Genomic DNA, 26820 nt, shown 5'->3' with positions numbered 1-26820 from the left:
TTAGCTCAATGATTTTATAAAAGAGAGTGAGCTGCACCAGCCTGCACTGTCCGCTTCCGGAGCTTCACAGGGGGAGGTTTCTTTAAAACGCTACCTTGGCAGGGGGGCAGCTCTAGATCCTCCAACTGAGTAACAGGAATTTAGGGTGTGCAGGCAACAGACTATTAGCTCAGGATCGAGATTTTGGGGATCCCTGGCCTAAACAATATCTCTATTCTAGATCAGCTCAAACAGTCACAAGTTCCATAAGAAACCGGTGAGATTAGTCTTCACAATTACTGTCTCTTCTACCAGGACGAAGTATACCCTGAGAATCAATGGATGCTTAAGGGCTCTAGTTGTTCTCTTTCTCTTACGCCAGCCTATTTATTGGGTGGCGTGAACCTCAACATTTATTAAGGGGCTGCTAACACTGTCTTTCAACTAGGTGATACACTGAACTGTCTTTTCTCTTTCTTAGAGAACATTGTTTTTCTATTTTTGAGGTGGAAGCCAGAGTGGAGAACAAACATTTTGTCTTGGCCTCTACAAAAACTTCCGACTTGCCTGAAAACACAAGGTGCCTTTTCCAAACTAACTTCACCAGACTATGGGCCTGATTACAAGTCTGGACGTCACTAGACGGCCAGACTCCCGGTGGCGGCCAGGACTGCCGCTTCTGTGGTGGTCCAAACGCCTCATTATGACCATGGTGGTCAGGGTACCGCCATCTCTGCCGGGATTAGAGATCCCAAAGGGTGGAAGGTGGGTACAGATCCCAATCAGCCAGGGCGGTGCTGCACACAGCGCCACCCTGCTGATTACACCTGGTTCTCCAACAGCCTTTTCATGGCGGTTTCACTGCCATGGAAAGGCTGGTGGAGAACAAGCGTAGGGACTCACAGGGGCAGCACAGGGGCGGCACAGGGGCGGCACTTGCCATGGGAAGTGCAGTGGTCCCGCTCCCCAGCACCCTCGCAATGCTCACTGTCTGCTGTGCAAACACTGAGAATTGCGAAGTTGCTGGTGAACCCTGCTGCCGGCTCGATTATGAACCGGCTACAGTGCTGCTGCCACTTTCCTGCTGTTTCTGCCCGCCAGCCCAGCGGGACAGTCATAATGGGACCAGCGAGAAGGTAGCAGTAAGGTGGCAGGACGGGTCATCCAGTCCGCCGAACTCATAATCAGGCCCCAAGTCCTTTAATGACCAAAAGAACATGCTGTCTTGTGGCTTTTCGGGGACGTACAATGAAATTAAAATATTCTACATCCAGTGCTGGCAGCATTCCCTGCTCCCAAAGAAGTGAGTGATAACCACAGGTGTGGGATATAAATGGTGGGGGACATACCTTTTCCTGGTGGTGATAACTCATAATAGCGCTCCACACAGTGGTACTGAATAGCTGCTCCAGAGGTGGTTGAGTTGCTCTGTGATAAGTAAGAGATGTAGCCATTGTCAATTTCTTGTGGAAGGCCACAATCGATCACTGAAAATGGAAAGGATATAACAAATCAGAATCAAATTTGCTGAAGTGCTTTAGTTTTCAATATAGTTTATTCCCCTCCCAAGCAGGGAAGGTTTTAATCCTACCATTATTTATCCTGGGATTCTACCAAAGGGTACCCCCCTCACATTATTACACAGAGAAATACTGTTCTTATTAATTTTTAAATTAACAATCCAAACTAAGATAAACAGGCTACTAAACAATGCCCATGTTTTATAAAGAGCTAAGGTAATATTTAAAACTGGTAATCTAAGAATTGCAAGTTTTGGAAAAAAAAATCCTAATTAACAATGAAGCATTAATTGATATGGCTAACACCCTGAAAACTCATTGATGATTTTAGAAGAATCCTGTCGGCTTTTTAAACTCCTGAATTTAACATTTGTAGTTTTTTATTTAACAATTCCTCCTTCTTAAACTTATGAACTACATTTTAATGCTTTACTCCTAAATAGATTTCAAATCTTAGCTCCTCGTACTGTCCCTACACATTCTATGCTGATTTCTGTGCAGACTGACATCATGGAAAGTCTTCAAAATGAGAAATGTCTCAGGGATATCCTTCTGTATTTGGATGGGTAGCCATTCTGTCCCCCCCTTTACGTTTATCCTTCCGCGTAATTCAGGGTAAAAGAATAAGAATATCATTTAACATGGGATCTACCTAAGCATTTTGTCAGAATATACAAATACCATAAATGTATATGAAGGATTTAGAATTCAGCCTTCAGCTCCATCCATTTGTAGGGCTTTTGTTTCCTGGGTGATGGGAACTATTGTTATATTTAAGATGTTACTGTAGTTAAAAGCATAACCGTATGGATTTCAAAATATTCATACAAATGAATTGACAGCTAAAACGCATTTTCAATTGCCCTCTATATATCGAGAAGATCTTTAAAATTCATTCAATAAAACAACATATTCTTTTTAAAAAAAGTTATTAGTAATTGATTTCCTGGCCATTGGCTGTTGTCAAATAGTGCAACCATACAATGAGTTATAAAGACAGACATTATCTGATCCTTGCTGGTATTATCTCATTCAGTTCTTTCAAATGTGTTGAGTTATTAATCTCACATAGTTTGGTGAACGTTTTCAAATACTTCTAAAGCCTGCCCATGGGAAGAAAACCCCTGTTTTGCTTTGATTTGTTTTACTGTCACTGGTGTTTAGCTACTCTAATTCATCTTCCAGCATTACTTTGCCAAAGAAACAAAGCTCAGTTGAAATGAGGATTGTACATCTTACTTACTCGGTAAGATTCACTCTAATCCGTTGCGGCACCTGTGTGCGGCTACTCTATCTTTCCTAAGACTTTCCTTCACCTTGGCGCAAATTGATTTTTCCTTAAACCGTGCAAATTCTTTCCAAGCTTAGTCATTCTCTCCTAAAAGTTCCACTAAAATGGGCATAGGCAGATTTTTCCTTAAAAATGGCACCTTCTTTCCATCCCTAGTCAAAGGAAAGTGATGAATTTACAGAGTGTTAGTAAAAAAACAAAATGCAGTGTAGAAAAAAACCCAGTAAAAAAACATTTTAAGACAGTCAAGTGCATTATTTACGTATTCCTTTATCCTACATGCATATGCTAAAAATAAAAGAATGCAAACAATGACATTCATGTACTTCCCCAGCCCCAGCAACAAAACATCAGCTGACTTGAAGCCTCTGCTACAGCTTTGCCCATCAGACTCTACTTGGAAAGCTTCAATGTGGAAAAACGATCTACATCTTAAACTGAGAGGAAAAGGAATCATATTTTAAGTTTGAAATGGTACAAAAACAGAATTTTTCAATAAACTGACGTTTATCATTGGCAGAGACTTTCCCTTTGCAGCCTACTTTCAGAAAAAGTCTACATATCGTGTAACAAAAAGAATTCTATATTGACACAGCTGAGACTGCCATCAATGGGAGAGACCAAAAGATAATCTACAGATCATTTACATCAGTAGCAGCAGTGCAAGGCTGTTTGGTGCTCCAGGCAAAACAATATTTTACCCCTGAGTGTTCCCCATTCAGTATAAACACAGCATTTTTTGTTTCCTTTGTTAGGGGCGAGCCTGCGTTGCATGCGCTCGCGCGTGCGTATCTCAGCGAGACGCTTTAGTGTTCAGAAAAGGGCTCGGAGCCCTGTTGACGTCACGTCCGTGTTTTTCATTGGTTCGTGGGCTTGCCTATTAAAATCTGCTTGCTTTCATTAGTCGAAGGCACGCATATGTCATGCCTTTTCCGGTGGCTAGCCCTCCTCGAGCCCATCGACCAAGTACAGAAAACATGCGAGGCTCGCTGTTTTCTGTCCGGCTCGTGGACTACTTTTTCTCTAATTTACTAGCGCGATTTTGCTTGGCAGAAATCAAGCGCTTTACATAGTTAATTGCACTTTTTTGGGTTAAGTGCATAAATGCACTTTAGCCGATATGTGAAAAGTCAGATTATGAGTTTACAACGCTATCAGCTCTAAGATGAGCAAACGCGAGACCCGTTGCATTGCAAATGCTTGTTGTAAATTGGTGCCACCAACTGGGTGCCAGAAGTACAGGACTTTGCTAAAACCTGTGTATGTCCCAGGCCTAAAGTGGCATTTTACACCAACAGCAATTCAAATACTTGCCCCTGTATTATTCATTTTTATTCATCTAGTATTTGCTTTTTATGCGTTCGCCTTTGTAATGTATGAATTTGATTATCATGATTAAATGCATGCACATTCATATGAAAAGAACTAAAACTGTATTAGAACAACAGGTGCAAATAGCACCACAGGTCTCATGCTGGGCCTCCTGCTCCCACTGTCCCTGATTTCACCACTTCTCATGTAGATCTGTTCTGGCCCATCATCCACGTGGCAGCTGACAGATCCCACCAGCACGAACCAACACAGGACACAAAGAGCAAACAGTTCTAATGGGTGGGTGTTTCACACGTGGAATATTGGCACCTGGCAAGTAGGTTTGCTCCCCGGTGCAGTTATGTTTTTAATAATATGTATTTTACAATAGACCCAATGATACTGACCCGAATCACAGCAGGTGAGATCCTCACCACACAAGTCCAGCTCTCACACACATGTTGTCATTTGGGAGCAGAAAAAGCATAAGCACAGATCTCATACACAGAGAGGGAGATTTGGGGAATAAAATGGGGGGCTTAAGATGTCCATTAGCTTGCATTAGGGCAGTTCATGTTTTAAGAAAGGGAAATCTAAAATACCTTCATCGTTTACTTCGAGAATGCGGAGCATTTCAACTAAAGTGAGATTGTTGGCATAAATGATGAGCCACATCATACTAAGCACATTGTTGGCATGTATGATGAGCCACATCATACTAAGCACATTGTTGGCATAAATGATGAGCCACATCATACTAAGCACATTGTTGGCATGTATGATGAGCCACATCATACTAAGCACATTGTTGGCATGTATGATGAGCCACATCATACTAAGCACCAGGAAAGACAATAAAAAGAGATTATTTGTAATCAGATTATGGCAATTAAAACTGAGGGTTAACTGTGGTGGTCTAACTTGTTCACTAAAAATCTATATTGAGATGCAACAAATTTAAGGATGCGCTCTCAGTGACCTCACGGAACTACAAAATGAAATTAGATATTCTCAAACACATTTAGGGAAATATATGTATGACTGAGAATCACAGTCATAAGTCAGTGGAGTAGCTGTGGAGGTTTCAGGAAGGAAGGGCCGCAGAGACCAACTCAGAGACTTTGAGCAACATTTGATGTTATGAAAACTGCTCCTCAGCACTGACCGAGTGCTAGAGAAATGTAGTTTTATGTTTAAGCGTGGGGGACAAACTGTTCCCCCTCGCAGTGGCCTTGCTTCAGACACCCTCAGCTGGTCCTTCAACACTGGCAGTGTCCCCTCTTGAGGTTCAACAGCCTTCAGCTTCAGGTCAATGTTTGTTCTCTGAGACTCTTAGAAGATATTTCCAGATGACTCTGAAATTACCTGTGAGCCTTCATCTTTCTTCAGATACTGCTGGCCAACTCAGAAGCATCTCCGGTCCACCCTCAAACAAGCTGGCCAACCTCTTAGAAATCCTCAATATGCTATCAGGGACATTAAGGCACCGTCAGCCATCAGAGATTCCCATTTGGTTACCAGATACATCAGCCATCCCTCAATAAACCTTCAAACTCTTTCCAGCTACTCTTTACACACTACGCTCACACAAGAAGGGGACGAGAGGTACCATTCTTCCCTCGTCCCCACAGACAAATATCCCAACAGACACAAAAGAGGAAGGCGGAGATCACATTTAAAACAAAATCCACCTCCACGTGGGAAAACCCCTCGTGGTTTTAAAATTGCCCTCGCCCACTGAATAGTGTCATGCTTCATCATTAGGTGTGATACAACTCTCTGGTGCACACCAACGCTCGGAGTGGAGCAAAGTGACATTTGGAAGTCAATACCCCAACCTTACAAGAGATCTACTATGCAGAGTGAACCTAAAACTACCTAGGGGGGTACCTTCCCTAGCATATTCTGGGCCCCCCTTGGCAAGGTTAAAAACTATAACCTGGAGTTCACCTGGGTAATTGTTTCCCTGTCACCCTCTCTGCTTTCAATATGTTTTGTCCAATCTACCGCCACTAGGGGTCGTTGGCCTTCGTCAGGATTTTGATCGCTTTCTTCACTCTTAATTCCCCTCCCTGCCAATGACTATGTGGAGGTAGGAATCCAATTGATGGCCACATTGCCAATCCTGGTAACACACTCGGGGATTACACTAGTTTCAATTCTTGTTTTCCAAAACCTGGGGGTAGGAGCACCGCCCTTTAGTCAAACATTCATCAAGAGTCTGACATTGCCCATCACTGACACTCCCACCCAGTGTCGGAAGGGCCAGGAGATGGTACTTAATCAGCAGTTTTCTTTAATATGGCAATTCTGCCTCTATTTGCATTGAAATAGTTTTGAATACTCTGTGCAGCTTTAAGGTACTTTTGGCATGTTATCTGCATATAGTTGCTGCTTTATACTTACATTTCAAAGAGGTAAATGTAGATTTTATGATTTGCATGATTTTTTTTTTATCTGACTTTGCATTAAAATGCTGACCAGGTCAATAGTCACACTTTCAATCTTCCTAAAATAGCTTGGATGGTTAAATTACATGGACCAGAGCATTTTAATGTAACGTTAGATCTCACAATTGCAGATAATATAATATAATTAAGATATATTATAATTAATAATTACAATAGCTCAGTGGGTTAATGGTTTTAATATAGATATCCTTGTCTAGCCTTTTCATGCACACATTGCCTTCCTCCTCCTACATTTTGTGCTTGGTTTTTGCTTTGTTGGCCTTAGTGCTAAAACTCCCCTAAAACATGGTTTGATTGGCATATACATGCCTGGCATATTTAATTTACATGTAAGTCCCTTGCAGAGTGGTATCCCATATACCCAGGGCCTGTAAATTAAATTGCTACCAGTGGGCCTACTTCACGTATTGTGTCATCCACTTAAGTAGCAGGTCAAAACATGTCCCACGCCTGCTGTTGCAGCCTGAATGCAGTGTCTCACTGCCATGTCGACTTGGCATCTAAAACCCCTTGCCAAGCCTTAAACGTCCCTTTTATTATATTTAAGTCACCCCTAAGGTAGGCCCTGTGTAGCTCATAGAGCAGGAGGCTGTGTAATTAAAAGGTAGCACATGTACTGTTAAGTTTTACATGTCCTGGTAGTGAAAACATCGCAAATTCGTGACCACTGTGAGGTCTATCTCCTGTCATAGGATAACATTGAGGATTCTTTATTTACTTTTAATAAACTGAAATTTCCAATTGGGAGCAAGTAGATAGCTGTTTCTTGTCTTTGGAATTCTAATGAAAACCCCTATTTAATGGTAAAGACAGATTTTTTTATTACAATTTTGAAAATGCCACCTTTAGAAAGTTGGCATATTCCTGCCCTTAACCCTTTTGTGCCTGCAGTCTGTCTTGTGTCGCATGACTGCGTGCAACTGAAAGTTAGACTTTGTGAATTCCTCCTAGACAGTAACACAATAGAGGGAACGGTTGTGCCTCAATGGGCCATCTGTTGGCAGGATAGGTGGCGGAGCTTAGCACAGCCCCTCTTGCAACTGAATAGGGAGTGCTCTGCCTTCACATAAAGGATGTATCACCGCCACATCGACAGTGCAGCCAGCTGGAGCCAGAGGAGTCAGGAAATTCCATGCACTTCAAAGCTACTGTCTAGAAGCTTCTCCCACCTTCCAGAAAGAGGACACCAGGGTATAGAATTAGTACCTCAGACACCAACTCTTCAGTTCGTTTCTGGACCTGTGAATACTCTGCCATGAAGAAGTGCTGATGTGCTGCTGAAAAACCTGCCACTCTGGTGAACTGCTGTCCTGTTGCTGCCTTTCTGAATGTTGCCTTTCTGCCTTGCTGCCCTTTTGCCTGGGTCAGAAGGAATGGGCTTGCAACTTGAACACAGGACTACCAGAATGATTCAAAGAGCTAGTTTTCTGGCCTCGTGACCTTAGCCTCAGGGACACAAAAGGTTCCCTGCATCTAGGACCCACTCCTGAACCCATCCAGAGTGAGTCTAGAACCTCCTGGTGCCCCACCAGTGCTGGACCCTTGTAAATGGTGCTGAAGTTCAACAGATAGCCAACCTCAAAAGTGGGGACTTCAAGAAATGCTGTGAGAACAAGCAGGAGACCAGCACCAACCTTCTTGCCTATCCGCTCTAGGGGTATCACCGGTTGGATTAACTTTTCTCCTTCTCCAGCTACATTCTTAACTGCAGCAGAAAATCATGTTCAATGCTCCTTCACCAAAAGAGTATCTGGCCTTGTTGAACTGTCTTTGACTACAGCTCTCTGCCTTGTCCTGCTGGAGATTTTCAACTTCCATTTTTGAGGCTTAGTCCAAATATAGAAATCTTTATCGCTGCTTCAACCCAAGGCTTTCTGACAATGACTCTCCCACCTCAGACACCTCCTGCAGCCTTGCCCCGTTGAAGTTTATCTTTTCAGAACATTTTTTTTCAACGTTTCTTCTAAGTTTGAAGGTAAGATCTACATGAGCCCAATCCACTTCTTGTCCATATTTTTCAACTTTGATCCAGTCTGGCATGACTAGATGTCCGCAGTAGGCCTTTGAGTTTTTACAAAAAAAAAAAAAAAATCATAATTCCGGTTCTACTGAATGGATTTTTGTCATTGTGGTATGAAATAATTTATTAAAATGTACTCTATTGTTCTAAATTGGTTTGGGATTTTTCCTGTGTTTTGTTTTCACTTTATTACTGTTTGTGTGTTGCATAATTACTTTACACATTGCCTCTAGGTTGAGCCTGACTGCCCTTTGTCCCAATTTCTCACAACCATCTTCTAATTCTCTTCTTCTGCACATGTATCTGTTCATCTCGTCACATCACAATACCCCCACACACAACCTACTAGTGCAGCTTTACGCACTGGATTGTGTTTTCTTTTGCCACTGTCAATATTTTGACAGTTGTGCATCTCCTTCCCACACTTTTTCATAAAACCACAATTACAATTGGCACTTATGTGACCGTCGCTCTGTGCACTCTGCAGAGAGGCCAATGATTGCATGCACATGAAGTCTGACCACCTAAATGACCCACGACAGGTACTGTTGGAAATACACACTCCCTTCGAACTAATTTGCAGTTCTCTCACTCGTGCAAGGTCGTGAACACTCACCCACAACTGGAACTCACTTTGTCTATAGGTGACTCAGTTCACGTAAGAATCAGATATTACATGAACAATTACAGAAACTTAACATATGGAAAAAAAAATACTTCTAGAGAATGCAAGATGAATCAAAAGTGAAATGCAAACAGGGTCTACATCATTGGTATGGAAAACCTCAAGGTTTGCTACAGTCGTTGGGAATTGGAGCATTGTTTTTGCCTGTAGGAGAGACATAAATTTAGGATGCATAGGGACCCATTTCAAAGACAGTTTTTAATTACTACTGCGTCTGAGACCTGAGAGGACCTGACCCACTTAAAGCCCTTCAGACACCACATTGATGTGGAGTGATTGACAGGCTGGGGTCCAATCAGATCTGTATCCTTGGGCTGACCTTCTCATCACACACATTTTCATAGGACACGCCTAGAATCAGAGGTGAACAAGCTGCTGAAACTTGAGACAGAAGCCTGGCTCCTCTCAACGTCCTCTTTGAGCCTTGACCACAAACGAGCTGAGCTGTTGTGTGGCTTCTGCCTGCTCCCTTGATGGAACCTCATAATCCAAGAATTAACTACAAAGCAGTAGCCTTTGATGTAAAACAGGCAAGAGAAAGAGATACTCATCTAATGGCTGAATTGCACACTGTGAAGCCATCTGAGTTCAGTTCTGGCTTCCGCGCTTGAACAAACTGTGTGATCCTAGGCAAATATTTTATTTCAACAAGCCTCTTATCTCTTCATTATAACACTTGAGAATATCTACACATTCATGAGTTCAGGAAGTGTGCTTTACAAAAACCTGTTGTGTTTGATTTAACAGACTATAACATTGCTCCGAGTATAACAAGAATATAGGCTACATATATGGTACGCATAACAACTGACTTGCTTCTCAGTTTACTAGTGGCATTTTCGTCGTGGCAGGGGTGAGGCATAAATGTTTCTCAATTCATGTTTTTAAACTAGCACTTTTAATAAATGCCTCTCAATGCACTGATGTACTATGAAATACTAACGTGAAACTCTATTGAATGTTAAAGAAATACATTTTTTTCAATATTTTGAACCACTTCATCATATTTTTACATGATATTTGTTGTATGATTTACATGCCAAATATGTTCACATTGATAGGCTCTTAGAGCCAAGCCTAACCCTTGACTCTGTTCTGGATCGTCTCTCATTGTTAATTTGTTGGCTCACCCTTTGCAACACAATCTGCAGTAACAGCGACTTGATGGCACTGTGTCTACCAATGGCCGATCTAACTCCCAGATCACGAACAACTAAGAAATTATTTGGGGGTAACCCACCCAATGCAACTCAGCATGCCCTCAAAGGAAACTGAGAACCTGGTTTAGATATTGGGGGATGGGCTACTCCATCACAACAATGACGGATATCCCATCTGCTATCCGTCACCATTGTGATGGAGTAACCCACCTGCCAAGACGTGGAACACTCTTCCTATCCACCTGCGACAGACACAGGACCTGCTAACCTTCAGGAGACACCTCAAGACATTGCTGCTCGAGCAGAGGCAGCACCCCCCTGCCCCAACCCCCCCTCAGCGCCTTGAGACCCTCACGGGTGAATGGTGCGCTTTACAAATGCTTTGATTGATTGATTGATCTGCTGAGATCTAACTCGGGCCCTAAGACTGTCTTGTGTTACTCCCAGGTACCCCCGTAGCCGGCCAATGGAGAACCTCAGAAAACTTCAGAAACCTCCATAAGACCATAAAAAGACCCTTGTTTCAGTCTGAGAGGACCTCAGCCGGACAACAGTGGTCACCTGCAAGAAACAACTAGCTGCCTTTCAGAGGTCATCATCCATCCCTCTGCCAACCTCATTTGGCTCTTTGACACCAGTACAACCACCCCTTATGTGCCCAGAGCAATCCAGTATTCAACTGGCTAAAAGAGTCCTGATCTTCACTGACAGAGGGACCCGTTACCCCTCCCTTCAGCCACTCCCCTGATAAATACAGACAGGAATGTCAGAATGTAGACATCAATAAAGCTGGAGCATCTTGAAAGAGAGTATGAAGGGGACACACAAAGTGCCACCAGTATTGCTGTTTTACTGAACACTGTGGGTCCAAAGCAGATACGCTGGTTCCCACTGAGGATAAACACACCCAAATCCAACCTTTGCTTGAGCTCTGGCTGGAAATCATGTGGATACCAGGAACCGCTCCTGGGGGTTGCAAAGGCTTCATTTCAACATTTGCAAACATGCCACGTACCTCAAACAGTTCTTGAAATAATGCCATCCTCTGTCTCCCGCATACAAAAGGGCACAAAGGGTCACACTGAGTGGACAACAAAGCTAAAAAAAATGTACCTACTGTTCTAAACCACACAACCAAAACTCCTGATTATCTGGAAGCACAATGTCACTCATTTCATCGACCCCACAAGGAAAAGATGTTGAACTAATGCAGCCAGGATTCTAACCTGTGCCTTGCAGAGTAGACACAGACCCCTGCAGCACCCTCATCACACACTTTGCTGTCTCACAGATGTAACATGACCTCATTTCCCAGGACTTCTAAGAGAACAGAAACATCGATCGGGGGGCCACTCAATTTGAAGTCCAACGTAAACCAACTCCATTAAGTCCAATATGTGATAAGAGACAGTTTTGATGTACTACAAAAATATTGTTCATTGAATTCCAAGTTTCAAAAACAGTACAGCCAAAAAGTCAGTTGCGGCTCGCGCAAATGTAAAGAGGCGGGGAGGTGCGCGGGGGAGGGGAGTGGCAGAATTAAATAAAAAATAATAAAAACATTTGAAGAAACACTTACCTGCACTCCCGTGCCGCTCCTCTGCCTCCTCCGTTTTCTGCACCAATCCTGACGCTGCTTAGAGCAGCTTCAGGATTGGCAGGGAGTGCCCAGCCAGGGCGCTCCCAGGCAGATTGGGAGCCTGTGCAGGCTCTCTCCAGCCCAGCAACGGTGTTGCCAAACACACATGCACTCTGAGGGGAGTGCTCTGTGCACTCCCCTCAAGTGCTCGAACCCCGTGGCCCGACACTTTTCAAGAAAAAGATAATAAACATAGTTAATGATCTTTTTCTTGAAAAGGTTTTGCAGCTGCCTCTGCTTTGCAGGGGGGGGGGCAACTCTTCTGCCCCTATGGAAGAGCCGCCCCTGCAAAAAGTTTTGTAAGGGTGAACTTCTTCAGGGCTTAAGAAATAAATTCCCAATGGGATGCTTTCACACACACACATGGTTTGTCACAGATTTCGGTGTTAACACTTCTTGTACCACTTCAAATCTAAATCAAAAGCTTACAAAGGGATCGGGGAATCCCCACTTTTCTGTGACTTGGTCTGTGGATGAACCTAAAATTCACTAATTAAACTATATTGCTCCTGCCCTGAAGAAGTTCACCGATGCGAAACACATTGGCTGTGGCTGTACTGTTTTTTTAAATTGGATTTCAATACAAGATATTTATACCAGATCAAGACTGTCTCTAATCATATATTGGCCTAAGGGGGTTGGTTGGCGTGGACTGAATCAGGTGCCCACTGATTTAAATTTCTGATTTTACCTGGTAGTACTTTGAGCAGCTGGTACTGTTCAGAGGTGCACTGATACATAATTTGGGATAGATTTGTATGTGCTGTACTTTTTAGCCTAGCTGCTGTGTAAATTGTTTGCCACTTTTAAGAGAACAATGGAACTTCATTTGTATGGATTTACATTGGTATTGCAAGCAATGCTTTCCCCTCCTTGCTGAAGCATAGCTCTATAGGCTTTCAACCTGCATACTTTTAATAACAATTTTTTACATTATTGTTTACTCCACAACCTAAGTAAAGTACAAACAGAATATAAAACATTTGGGGCCATGCCTTTTTTGCTGTAGTTGATTTTTTAACATTCTCTAAAGTAATCCATTTGATTGAAATTTATTGTAATTCCTACCAATGATTTGAGCCTTTCACGTTGTAACCACAATTATCATAGTTACTAGTTTGATTAGTGCTACTGCTATCGACATTGTTATTGGATGTTAAGCCCAACTCACTCACCCTTCTCTTCACAGGATGCGTTGTCCCTTCCCAAGACATACCCATGGGCGCAGGAGCAGAAGTATCCCTCAGGGTGGCTGTGGCAGTAGTGGGCACAAGGCGTCTTCCTATTGGCACATTCATCGTGGGCTGGGCAGTGGGTGAAAGAAAGAATGAGAATTTGTTCTGAGTTCAGAGTTTTGGAAAGCCCCACCGCAGAACCACCTTGCCCTGTGTATGCACTTGTGGCTTCGAGGGGCTGGACATGTGATCCCATGCAAACCAACACCTTTCATCACGTTCTGCAGTGCGGCCCTAACATTTTGTATAACACTCTGTGCCCCAGATTTACTAAATAGTCATGCAGCGCAGTGCAGCAGCGAAAAATGATGTGCTTCGCGAGAACGTGAGAGAGCACGAGAGCACCATATTTACAGAAATACGGTTCCCTCCTCCCTCTCCCTAGCACTGGCACTGATTTTAACTGCTGTGCGCCACACGTACACCACTGTGCCATAGTGCAAGGGTGTAAGTGTGAGTTTAGCATAGGCTTTGTACTAGAAGGGTACCGTTCTAATACAAAATACTATGCGTAGACACACTTTAACACTCATCCTACTTTGTATGTGAGCTGAACAGTGCACCACGCATGCAAAGCCGGAAAGAAAGGAGAAATGAGAACACTTCTTTTAAAGCCTGCTTTTTAAATGGTGTTAACTTTTGGTGCAAAACCCTGTGTACTATTGTTTGTAGATAGAGTTTTGTATCAAAAGGCATGGGTGGTTGCATGAGAACACCCATGGACCACCCATGTAACGCCCCCTGGCAGTAAGTAACACAAAGCAGTGCTTTGCTTTCCTGTTATGTTTAGGAAACTTTTCAGCACAAAACAAGTTTTGCACTAGAAAGTAAATTAGGAAGAACACTTTTTTTGCTGGTTAGCATCACTTTTGTGATGCTAACCCAGTGCAAAATGTTTGTAAATCTACCTTCCCCCCTTGATTATAATATTACCTTTCTGTGGGCCTCCACCTCAGGCTAAGATCCACTTCTGTCTACCAGAACCTACCAAGCACAGTGTAGACAGCGTGGAAGCCCCTGTAGTGCCTGCTCTGGACAGGCTGTGAAGCAAATGTTAGGGTTAAGGCATTTGAGATAGAGATAAACTCCAATGGTGCTGGGATGTCGTCTGTGGCAGCGCGGAGACGACCGCAAGCTGTGACCAGTGGTTGCCCATCATCGATCACCTGTAGAAAGAGTAAAGTACACATAAGGGTGGGCCTATGATACATATAGTGTGTAGCAAGTGGCAAGATATCCAGGAACAACCATGGACGACACTTAAGGGTCATCAGGGGTGGCAGCTGCAGCCCTTGGCTTGCTCTTTGTGGCTTGTCCTTATGGGCGTTGTTTGGGGCTCCTCCACTTTTCGTGTATTCTGTCATTTTGTTTATTACACTACTAGTGAATGATATCACATTATTCACTATTAGTGTCATAATAAAGGGTACAATTAGCTGGAATATGACTCTCCCTGTCAGTTGAGGTGAGCAAAAATCCTTTTAAATGTATATTGTGCGTGTGCTTATAGGTGAGAACGTGTTAATGTGAGAGACAGGGTGTGTGTATGTGAATGTATGTGTAAGCATGTATGTGTGAGTGAAAGTAAATGTCGAGTAGCGTGTGATGTCGCATCCGCTAACCCTGGCATTTCGGTGAATTGACGTCATATGCAAATATTATAGTGCCCTGTCTTCGACCATAAATTATTCAAACCTTGCAAGTACATTTTCCTATTCTAAGACAAACTTGTGCCTTTCCTGTTTTTATTTGACTAGACACATTATTTACCCACTTAATTTTACTTTTATTTAAATACTGTTATTTTTATCAGCCTCTTTGTTCTTTGATTCCCAATTGGCTTATCATTCGAATATGCCTTGCTATAATAATGTACTCCTGGGGAGTGTAGATGATGATGGGAGTGATGCAGTTGAAATCAAATTTATGCTGTTAAAAAAAAGTAACATCTTTTGATCTAGGAAAGAACTGCTCTCTGTCCTACTCATGAACTAGGGAACATTTCGGTGCCCAAATTTAAGAAAAGTGGTGCTGCATTTAATGCAGCGCCACTTTTCTTGCATCCGTTAGCACCCTCCTACCACCACCATGTGTGCACCGTATTTAATATACGGCTCACCATGGCCAGGGTAGGGGAAATAGCGTCAAACTCTTTGACGCTACTGATGTACTGTGCATGATTAGCACCAAAATGTTGGCGCTAATCCTGCAGAGGACATAGGGGCCCATTAAAACAATTGTATGCCCCCTTTTAACGCCCGCTCTGTGCAGGCGTTAAATATAAGCGCTAAAAATGGCACAGTGGAATTACAGTCCCATTAATGGGGGAATGCCCTCCTTGTATACATTATGTCTGGTGCAGACGTAATGTGGCACGAGGGGTTACAAAGTAGCACAATGCATGCATTTGAGCCTAGGTTTCTTAATTGCCTCACCCACTCTAGAATCAGACTTCTTTAAAAATAAGCATTGGCAAAGTCAGTAGGGCTGGATTTAATTTGCTAGTGCATGCACACATAGGCAGGCGCAAATGCTCAATCCACATCTTCAAGAGTACACAACACAACATCACAAGACAAAAGCAACAAAAATAACAACATAACATACCAACACAACATACAACACTATACACAATGCAAACACCACAAAGTAACATAAGATGACAGTACTGAACAACACCATTTCACCTTATAGTAATATAAAACACAACAGTCCAGCAAACAAGCACCATAACACAACATAATCAAACAACAAAACCTCAGCTCAACAGATTAGCAAGAAAACTCGACACAGCAGCAGAAGAATGTGGTACACAACAACACAACAGCACCACAACACAACAATAAGCAACATAGTATATGAAACTAGCACAACAATAGACAATTCTGACAGCAACATAAAGCAACACAACCACACACTAGCAAAGAACACAGCACATCATTCACATGTGGCCTCATGTCCTCATATTTAGGCTCTTCACTTCTCTTAGGGATTCAAGCTGTCCTCTGGCTTAGCCCAAGAAGGGAGAAAGTGTTCTAAACATAGAAACGTTTCTGAGGCATCTCAGAAACATGGGATCTCTGGAGGGTTCTCTGCCCATGGTGGAGAATGCTCACAACACCACGATCCACAAAGAGAGTTCGTTTTCTCTGTCAGTAGATTCCTTTTGGCCCAGGAATGTTTCTAAACTTCCTTTCATTCCTGGGGATGGGGATTCCCCTTATCTTTTAGGTCATTGGAATTACCCTGATAATGAGGTGGATGGTGTTGACTCCTTTGCGTTAGATTCCACCTCTCCTTTAGGAGGTTACGATGTGGAAATTCTGGATGCATTGGGTCAGTGTCATTAATACTCCAATGTGCTAACCCACCCCAGGTCTGGGAAATGGACTCCCTTTTCTTTTGTATTTCAGAATGTATTTCTCATTGGATTTGGTTGCCATGGACGGCTATAATAGCAACAAGCTGCTCTCACAGTATCTAAGAATTGTCTTTCCTCATAAAATAACTGCTGCACCAGATATAGATCCAAAAACAAGGTGGTGGGTGGAATGCTTGAATTGATCTCAGCCACTGGCAATCGCTCAGAGCTGCATCCCAATTTATTGTTTTTTGCCCACCGTGCCACCTGAGTTTGGACCCAGCCACATGCAAATCAGTTTTGACCCTGCTCCTTATGGGAACAGTCCAGCCTGATCTGCCAGGCCAGGTCCTCCCTGAACACAAGCAACCTAGGACCGGTTTTACCCTATTTAGGCTCTTCTGCCCGTTATAGCATTGTTCCAGTGGCACGGTGAGCCCTAGACCCAACACTGTGCATACCTGGAGCACTTAGGGCAGCAGATGCAAAGACAACAAGGTGATGGATGAAATGGTTGAATTAATCTCATCCACTGACGATCGCTCAGGCCGCATCCCAATCCATTCACTTTTGCACACCATGCCACATCAGTTTGGACCCAGCCATATGCAAAACAGTCTTCTCCCTGCTCCTCATGGGAATAGTCAAGCCCAAACTGCCAGGCCAGGTCCTCCCTTAACCGGAACATTTGTTGCTGTAAGTGTGTGCCTGGATGCTTGCAAGAAAGTTTACTAGGCTGCCCCCTGACTAGGAGTAGGAGGACAAGGCTTGAATCCAATAGTATAGCTAGATGCCTCCAAATTCCAGCAGTGTCACAGCTTGGTAAGTGGAACAAATGTCTAGCCCACTGCAAGGTGTAGCCCTCCACATCTAGCAGAGTTAAGATATGGGGTATCTCGCTGAAGGTGAAAAATGCCACCAAGTGTGCATATAGTGATAACTATTATCTAACAATGCAGACAAAAGAGAATAAAGGTTTAGTTCTGATGTCATTATTTTTTATGGTGACATAACTAAGCATACCATAAAATATGGCAACCAACTAGAATACCTAATAATACGCAGTGAGGGAAATTTGCCTCAAGGCTAGAGTTGCTGACTTTGGAACTGGGGAACCAGTTTGGAATACTAGTTTCTTCTTTTTCCCTCTAACATTGTGCCTTCAGACTTCCTGTTTTGGATGACTTTGTTTGTGTTAGTCTTAGGACATGGAGCAGTTTACCATTGCTAGTCCATGCTAAAGTGCTGCAGTTTACCACTGCTAGCCCATGCTAAAGTGCCTGTGCTCACTGTTTAAAACATGGTACATTGGTTTATACTCAATTGGCATATTTAATTTATACATCGCTGGTAAAGTGCACTACATGCACCTAAGGCTAGTAAATTAAATGCTACTTGTGGACCTGCTGCACAGCTTGAGTCACCCACTTAAGTAGCCCTTTAAACATGTCTCAGGCCTGCCATTGCAGAGCCTGTGCGTGTAGTTTTAATCTACCATGTCTACCTGCAAATATAAACCAGGCTGAAACCTTCCTTTGTTAATACATATGTCAACTCTAAGGTAGGTCCTAGGCAGCCTACTTTTAAGTTTTATATGTCCTGGTAGTAAAAAACACTTAAATTCAGTTTGCAAGGCCTATCTCCCCCATAAAACAACATTGGAGTTTCCTTATTACATTTTATATGTATAATTTCCAAATGGGAAGGGAACACTGGTTCATGTTTGGTGTCCCTGAAATCCTAAGTTATGGTGAGGTCTGATTTAAATTGCAATTCTGAAAATGCCACTATTAAAATTTTCTAGTCTGAGCTATTAGGTGCCTGCAGCCTGCCTCTCGTCAGGTGACAGGGTGTAGTTGGCAGCTGGGCTTTGTGTATTCCTCCTAAACAGCCACCCACAATGGAAGCTTAGGTGTGACTGGATGGGAGGGAGGATCTGGTCCCAACCTCACTTACTGACTGGCTTCCTAATCTGAAGCCTCAGGGCCATAACAAGCTTCCAGTAGCCTTGCATATGCTCCTGGACTCTGCCATATGTGAGTTCACCCTGCCAAGTAATGCCTTCCCAGTCCTGGGCCCCTGGAAGATTGCTTAAGGTGCTTCGCCAGCCTCTGTGGATCCATTTGAACTGACGCATGTCCTTTACTGCACAGCGCAACCCAAAGCAGAAACTACACATCTCTGCTGCTGCTTGGATTGGACCCGTCTCAAAGTATTGCATCACAGCCTGCATGGTATTCAGAAACACCACTACACAATGCATCTTCTTTGCAGGCCTTTGCATCTCATTTTGATGGCAGTCTTGACAATGATGTCAAAGTCCTAATTGCAGCCTCACAGCTCCTCAGAACTGGTGCATCACCCCAACTGTATGACGCATCCCAACTCCAGACTTTGCATCACAAGTCCTTGTCGATGGGATGCTTGACGCAACAGGACCTCGTACCACAGCAGAGCTGCATCTTGGAACTGGTGCATCATCTCGGCTGTGTGACGCATCTTCAAAGCAGACCCCCACAACACTCCACAAAGTAAGATTGGAGGTATTCTGTTCAGCAGGCATAACTGGGTCTCTGTAGCCGACCCACGGTTCATCACTGTGGGCCTGAACTTGTGACTTTGTCCCAGTGCAGCACACCCAGATATCCACAGTTGACATTCTACTATCTCCGGCTCCTCTAATTGGCTTTTTATCTTTTTGGTATTGTTTTATTTATAAAATTCAGATGCATTTTTCTAACTTGGAGGGATTTCTTTTTGTGTGTTTTTTTTTCACTGTTTTACTGTTTGAAGTGTTGCACAAATACTCTACATGTTGCCTCCAAGCTTGACTGCTCCATGACAAGTAACCCCGTGGGTGAGCACAGGTTAATTTAGGGTTTTCTTATGCCTTGCCCTGACTAGGACTGCTCACACCCCAGTCAACCAGCAACCGAATCCCTAACACCATTGCTTTTGCTTCAACCCGGTTAGTTGAATATCCCTATTAAGTGTTACACTAGTCATGCATCCAGAATTGTCAGCAACATCTTGTTCAAAATGATTGTGTGGCATGTTGTAGGGTTCCATGCTCTAGCTGACCATGCTGATTCAAGGAGTTTTGTCAGTGTACCTGTTCCCAGATTTTGCTAGTGTCTATCAGAAGCATCAGATAAAACTTGGAACTTAAATTTTAAGTTGGACTAGCTCCTGATGGGGTTTAGTATTACCTAGTAGTACTTAAACCATTTGTGTAACCTGATTTGTGTATAAATCCGCTTATGTTGTACTTGAACGCATGGAGTGGACGTCTTTTACAAATGCAACAGACTGTCCGGGGACAAGGGCTGAGCAAGACTGCAGACCCTCTCTGAAGGAGGCAGGGAGGATGATAGGAGTGTGTAAGGGGGAGCATATTTATGGAGGTAGCGCTCCCTTTCAGTTGGCAATGATAAAAATATTGTTTGTTTATTTGTGTATTTGGTAAGTTCACATGCCAGGCATTTCATAACACTGACCAGACCTCCTAATTCTGTTGAGTGAGTGGACAGATCCTCCTTGTTTATTGAGAGAATTAAGTCACCCCCATTGTTATGAAGGAGCACAGTAGATGTCCTATGCTCCCCTGTGGGAAGAAGCATTCATATTTACATATGGTAGGCTTTATATTGACAGAATAGAGAGGGGATTTAAGACAAGTTACCATGGCACCTGCACTTAGAAATATTACCTTCACGTAGTCTTGACATTGCTCATTTCCTTCGCCAACATCAAAATGGGTGAACTGGAGTTTGATTCTTCTTCCTTGCGGCACAGAAATTGTCCACCTCGTCGTCTGGTTTGGAGGATAGGGTGCGGGGTAGCCTGGGGATGTGATCTGTCCAAATAATACCTCCGCAGTGCCTTGAAGAGAAAAGCAGGACACCAGGAAGAGCCAGGTATAAGTCCTGAAATTGGGAAAGACTGTCATTCAGCCAGTAGATATCTACAATGAGTTGTCAAAGTGGGCATGTACAAGTCAGTTATGGCCAGCAACATTTTATTGTGGGCAGTCTTAACTAACAGTATGAGAGGTCCAGGACACCAGCGACTAACCTAGAAATCAGATCCAGGATGTACAATTGCTCTGTGATTGGTTTTCAGGAGGGAGCAGAATCTAGAAGCAGTGTGGCTGGATGATTGTGAAGTTGTCACGGCAGGTTTGGGCTCGATGGAAGCTAAATGGTCAAACACTGAGGAGTCCCATTGGCCTTCACCAGAGCCCAACATGCTGCAGGAGCAATATCTGGCTTTTTATCAGACCTCTGCTCAGTTGCCCTCCTCCAGTAGCCCTTCAGAGAGAGCCAGCAGATTTAGCATTTCAAAAATCCATATAGAAGGAAGGTAGTGCATAGACTGCCCTTTCCCAGGTGTGGCTTTAAGCTGCCATTTCCAGCCAATAATGACGTGATATTTGATGTCAGCTATGATGTCATCCAAAATCTCATCTGTGACATCTTATGCAAGGACCTCAGCATCTGGAGGGTGTCAGCTGTGTATGTTACCATTGCTGGTGGGATGCAGTGTGTTTTAGGGTGAAGATTCTACCGATTTGCACTTTCTTAAAGAATGTTGTTGTTTTTAATAATGGTCTTTATTAACTGATCTAAGCAAAGAACCATGAGTTATCTTTAACAGATGTAACACATTCCTATGACTCTGTGATGTTTATTAAAACCTCCCATAATTAAATGAAAAAACTATGTTAATAGGAGGGTCAACTTCTTTGCTCATAAAAAAATACAGTTTGCCACAAAAAAATAGAAATTTCCTTGATGAATTGAAATAGCGTAGTTGGTAAAAATGCAAAACCGTGAAACCCCTAAAAATCGCCATCCACATTCAGCACCTTCTGTTGCGGGTCACAACTGAAGAGCAAAATTGAAGACCTAGTTTTGGTTGCCCCTGGCTGCTATGGTCACTTCTGCACCATTAGTTGCCTCCTGCCTTCGGGAGTCCTGGAAAGATGTCCCAGGAACATTACATGGGTTCAATAAAGGAGGCGGGGGCCTCCCTATTCAAATATCCATCCAATTGTTTGCCATAATGAAACATACTTTTTATTTTAAAAAATGTTTCTACCAAGGGAGTCTTTTTCTAAAGACTTTATGTAAAACAGTACAATAAAAGATGTATATCTGCAGCACTTGGCATTCACAGTGAGTGTTTGATGCTGTTTTCCATCTGAATCCCTGAAGGCGTGTCCCTGGTTGACAAAAGCATGACCGGTTCAGGGATTTAGCATGGACTGCCACAGGCAGACTTACAATTTGTAACTCATCTTTCTGTCCTCCACGCCTGCCAGAACAAAGGTGAAAAAACATTGGCAAAGTCAATGGATGTGAAGTCGGCTGCCAGCCTTTTGGCTTTGTTAATGCTTGTTTTGCCATAGTTTTGTCAATTTTGTTTTGAGGGAGCTACTGGACCCTTACCTTAGAAAAATAACTTTGATTAAAAGCAAAAAAAAATGTTTTTCTTAGTTAAGAAAAATCACCATTACAAGTCCCTGGCACTGACGGGAACTACTGGGTGTGGATAATGTTCTTTGTGAAAGAGCAGAATGTGTCACTCACAGTGAAGGTAGCAAATGGCCGAAGTGGACCAACCCATTACCCCATGATAAATGTGCTAGTGGGTGGAAGAAAAATATGAATGGCACAACAACAGAGCAATTGATGAAACGGGTGGCTGAAAGCCTCTAAAAGTAAATATATAATATAAGCAGCGCCATACCTAATTAATAGCTTGTGGGTGTGACTGTGAGCCCCCCCCCCAACACACACACATACTGTTGCTGGTCCTCCAAAATGGTCACATACTTTTACTTTCTTCTAGAACACACCCTTAGTAAGTTATGTTCTTTACCAATGCCAGGACAAACATCATCATTACCTGAGAAAACTAAACCTGATTAAAGGCTGTGCTAGTTCATAGGGTCCCAGAGAGGGAGAGGGGGTAAAGACACTCACCTCATTGTGCTCTGATGCCAGTTTAGCATCTAGGATACACCCTTTGGAGAGCAGCACCTCCAGGAGACAGTCACATGCAGAACCAGGTCTAAGAGAAGCCCCAGTGGAGAACCAGATCTCAAGAGATGCACAGTGCAGAGGCAATCACACCACAGTATCCCTGCAGAGAATCCAGCACCAGTATCTCCCACACCCTGTGCAGACTCGGGGGTCCACTCTGAGTCCCTTCACAGCCAGGGATCCACGATGCACCCCTGCGCAGGCTGTGGTGCCCTGCCTGCGTTGTGTGCAGTTGGACCTCCAGCCTGTGTCTGGCAGCAGCTTGACTTGTATCCAAAATGTGTTGTATCTGAGGGTCAACACCCCCGGCCATGTGAACTCTCGGCTCAAAGTTCAGAAGAGTCAAGGTTTGAGCATAATGCATATTTACAATGAATTGGCGTTGGGCAGTGGAGCAAGTATTTTTTGCTGCGCTGCCCGGTGCTAATTCTAAAGAGCAGGAATGCACCGTATTTACGAGATACGGTTGATTCCTGTCCTTTCAGCCAGCGCCAACGCACAATTTGCTGCCTAGCTCCAACGCAGGCACCCTTGCATCATGGTTCAAGGGTGACTGCGTTGTTGGCAGGATTGTTTTGCGTGCCTTCCTGCACAAAAAGAACCTGGGAGACAGACCGCAGCACAAACAGAAAGAGGAAAAAACAAGGAGAGATAAAGATATTTCTCCTTGTTACGCCTCCACTGGGGAGGTGCACAGTTTTGACACATTTTCAGGTTTACAGATCCTTGGAAATCTGGGAATGCATCGAAACCCATGGAAGTTGAGTGGGAAAAGCCACAGCAAAGCCTACGGAATGCCCCCTGACCGAGTGTAAGGCAATGCAGCGACTGCCTCCGTGTTGCTTTATACCACATCAATGAGGCCATGAAAAGCCACGCAAATTGGCTTTGCGAGGCCTACTAGATATGGGACTGCACTCTGCATTGCTAGAGCATCACACAAAATGACTCATCGGTGGCAGAAGGAGGCTTGTGAATAAGCCTCAGAGTTTTCTTGTTTTTTATAAAACATATACATTGGTACATGTATCATACCATCAGCACTTCTGATCGGATTACCCATTTGCTTCAAAGCAATAACCAAGTATTCCCTCCTGCCCCATCCACCTGTCTACCCCACCCCTAGAGCAGTGTTGTGGATCAATGGATCTGCAGGGTTTCTGTTTGAAAGAGCTGATTGGGCAAGTCACATGTATGGGTGTTTGCATCATTGCGTGTTGTGGAAAAATAAAGGTGGTTTGCATCACAACCTCTGGATGTCTGTAAGTTAAAAAAAAAAAAAGTGCTATGGCTCAGCCAGCGCTGACCGAGTCACAGCACTTTTTTTTATTGCAGGTGGAAGGCAACACAGAGGGAGGGGGAGGCAAGAGGAAGAGCGGACTGTGTGTCAACAAGGAAGGGTGTGGGGAAAACAAGCAATTTCATGCAGCTAGCAGTGCCCATGTCATAGTGCTTTTTTGTGGAACGGCAGGTGGGGGGCAACAAGAGCAATGGAGAGAGGGATGGAGGGCGGGGGTAGTAACACAGACAATGGAAAAAGGGTGGGCAGGTGGGGGGCAAATAACATGGACAACAGAAGGAAGTAGGGTTTGGGGCAAGCAATACAGACAAGGAAAGGAGGGAGGTCGGTGGGGGCAAGCAACATGGATAATGGAAGGATGAAGGGCAGCTGGAACACAAAGGGTGGGAGAAGTACACAAGGGAGACCACTGAAAAAGACACACTCTGGTAAAGTGCTCAAACACAAAGAATAAATCACCTCCTAAAAAAATGAGCAGTGGAAGCACACAAGTAATGCGTCCATGCTGCAGGGGAGGGACAGACACGCAAAGCAGAAGGAAGACTACAGCAGCTGACCAATTAAAAGCAAGCAAATGAGAATGATAATGAAACCAGCCAACAATATGCAATGGGTGGCATCCAGACCCACTGTTAGAAAACAATATATCTCGCAAGAGGCAGCGCATGTGATGTCTTAGGCAATACCTCAAACGCTCAGTTCAAATGCCAGTGGACCCTCAATCAATAATTGAATTGTCATGGTTGCTAAAAACTTCTAAATAAAACAAGCCTATCTGTGAGGTAACTCCATAAAGGCATTTATGAATGTGCAAAGTAGTACTCATCTAGTACTACTTAAAGTACTCATAATTGTCCCAGAACAAATTGGAATATTTAGGGAATATACCTTTACAACTTGTACAAATAGAAATGACTGTGCACGCTTTGCACTTTTACTCACAGGGAGTTGGATATTTTGTGGTCAGCTCACAAAGAAATGTACTCCAGTAGCGTTTGTTAACATACTCCTAATTACCTTTGTGAATTGGCCTATATATTTTATCTTATGTAGTCTCTCCGACTGATCTAGTGTTATTTAATTCCTCCCTTTCAGAGCATCTCCTTTGATTTCTGACTTTGGGTTACCTCAAAATTCAATTGTATCCCCACTTTTTTCAAAGTCTACTGCAACCCACTACCAGGCATCATCAAGTCCTTCACATTAACCTCCTACTACTTGGCTGACAGCACTAATGGGCATATTTAAGCGCCCCTTAGAGCTCCCCTACCGTCACCATGTGTGCGCCGTATCTAAGATACAGGGCACCATGGTGCAGGGTAGGGGTCAATAGCGTTGTTTTTATTGATGCTATTGATGTACTATGCAGGAGTAGCACCAAAATAGTGGACCTACTCCTGCAGAGTACGTTGGGGCCCATTGTAAACAATGGAAGCCCCCTTTTAACGTCTGCTCTGAGGAGGCGTTAGAAGTGCCATAAAAAATGACGCAAGGAAATCTGTTAGATTTCCTTGCGCCATTTTTTGGGCACCCTAACGGAGGAATGCCCCCTTTGCATACATTATGCCTGGCTCAGGCATATTGTAGCGCAAAGGGTTACAAAGTGGCGCAATGCATTCATTGCACCACTTTGTAAATATGGGGTAAGGATTTTGGCCTTGTTGGGCAACATTACGAGAAAAAATATTACGCCAATGTGGCGCAAGGTTGCAGTAGGGACTTATAAATATGCCCCTAAGATGTTTCCAAACATGCAGAACCCGATGGATCTATATAACTCAGTACACCACTATCTCTGAGTCATTGACCAGTGGATGGAGCTGAAAAACCTATATCTGGTACCAATTTGATAGTTAGGAGGAATACCCACAGAATGTGACTTCCAAATATTGAATCAGCACTCAGTGATCCCCTGCATTTAGTCCCTGCTTTTTAGGTAACAGCGCTGTGCATGCTTTTATTTTTGCAGCCCACACTTGTAATGTTGAATGGAAAACTGCATGTCCAACAATGCAACAAGCTGTTGGTTAAAAATCTGGAATTGACTGAAGGTATGATACAGCACAGCACATGGACACTTAGCAAACATGTCTGTGTGATCTTTGGCAACTCACTTGGTTTATCTGTTTTCTATATAATTATTCAGGCATTTGTAGTTGTGTGATCTGAAACATAAATCTTCTGGCTGTTGGATCTGTGAACTCTGAAGATAACTCTGTTGTCTCAAGTCCAACTTGAAAGTGCTATGTCATCAATAGGTTAGCTCCCTGAGAATTACACAAGTAAATTCTCTGCAGCTGGAGATTTGAGGCTATTGTCTAAAACAATCACTCAGAAGGTGTGTGCAATCTGATTGGCCATTGTGCCTGCTAAAGTAAAAGTCTATGAATACATGTCCCTGGTCAGATAACTTTGCTGTGTGCAGCCTGAGTTTTCTCATGTGAGAAGCCCTGCAGTCTAACCTAGAACCTATGAGTCAATGTTCAGGTGAGGAAGTCTGTCATGTGAGGTATGACCCTATGGGAGATGTGTCATAATACTGAATCATTTGAACGTTTCTGCAGTAGTGGGCTTGTGGACACAACACATCCCTTAAAGAAATTATATTTATTAGACAGAATTCTTTTGATATCTCACCCCTCCTTTGGAAGTCCTGGTTGACCCAGCAGCCTAATTAATATTTGTCATCATGACAGCAACAAAAAACATTGAGATTGACATATTGATGTACCAGTTGCAAAAATCTGATTGCAACTTACAACCAGGCTTTTTGTGACTAGAATTGAATTTCAGAAACCAAC

General features: G+C 43.4%; 1 protein-coding gene across 1 annotated transcript in view; it reads right to left on the bottom strand.

The window, feature by feature from the left end:
* LOC138303695 (complement C1s subcomponent-like) overlaps positions 1 to 22956 on the bottom strand; it is a 40032-nt gene extending 17076 nt beyond the window's left edge. The window contains exons 1-5 of the mRNA XM_069243026.1: positions 22660 to 22956; positions 20382 to 20598; positions 14300 to 14477; positions 13252 to 13380; positions 1329 to 1466 (exon numbers count right to left, since the gene is read on the bottom strand). Coding sequence (XP_069099127.1) covers positions 1329 to 1466; positions 13252 to 13380; positions 14300 to 14477; positions 20382 to 20598; positions 22660 to 22688 — 691 coding nt within the window. The 5' untranslated portion in view covers positions 22689 to 22956. The remainder of the gene's footprint in view (positions 1 to 1328; positions 1467 to 13251; positions 13381 to 14299; positions 14478 to 20381; positions 20599 to 22659) is intronic.
* Between the last annotated feature and the right edge of the window lie 3864 nt (positions 22957 to 26820).

The sequence above is a fragment of the Pleurodeles waltl genome, chromosome 7 (assembly GCF_031143425.1).
Source record: "Pleurodeles waltl isolate 20211129_DDA chromosome 7, aPleWal1.hap1.20221129, whole genome shotgun sequence".
In the NCBI taxonomy this organism is placed as follows: Eukaryota; Metazoa; Chordata; class Amphibia; order Caudata; family Salamandridae; genus Pleurodeles; species Pleurodeles waltl.
Note: the sequence above shows the minus strand (reverse complement) of the source record. Positions and strands in the feature narration are given on the sequence as shown.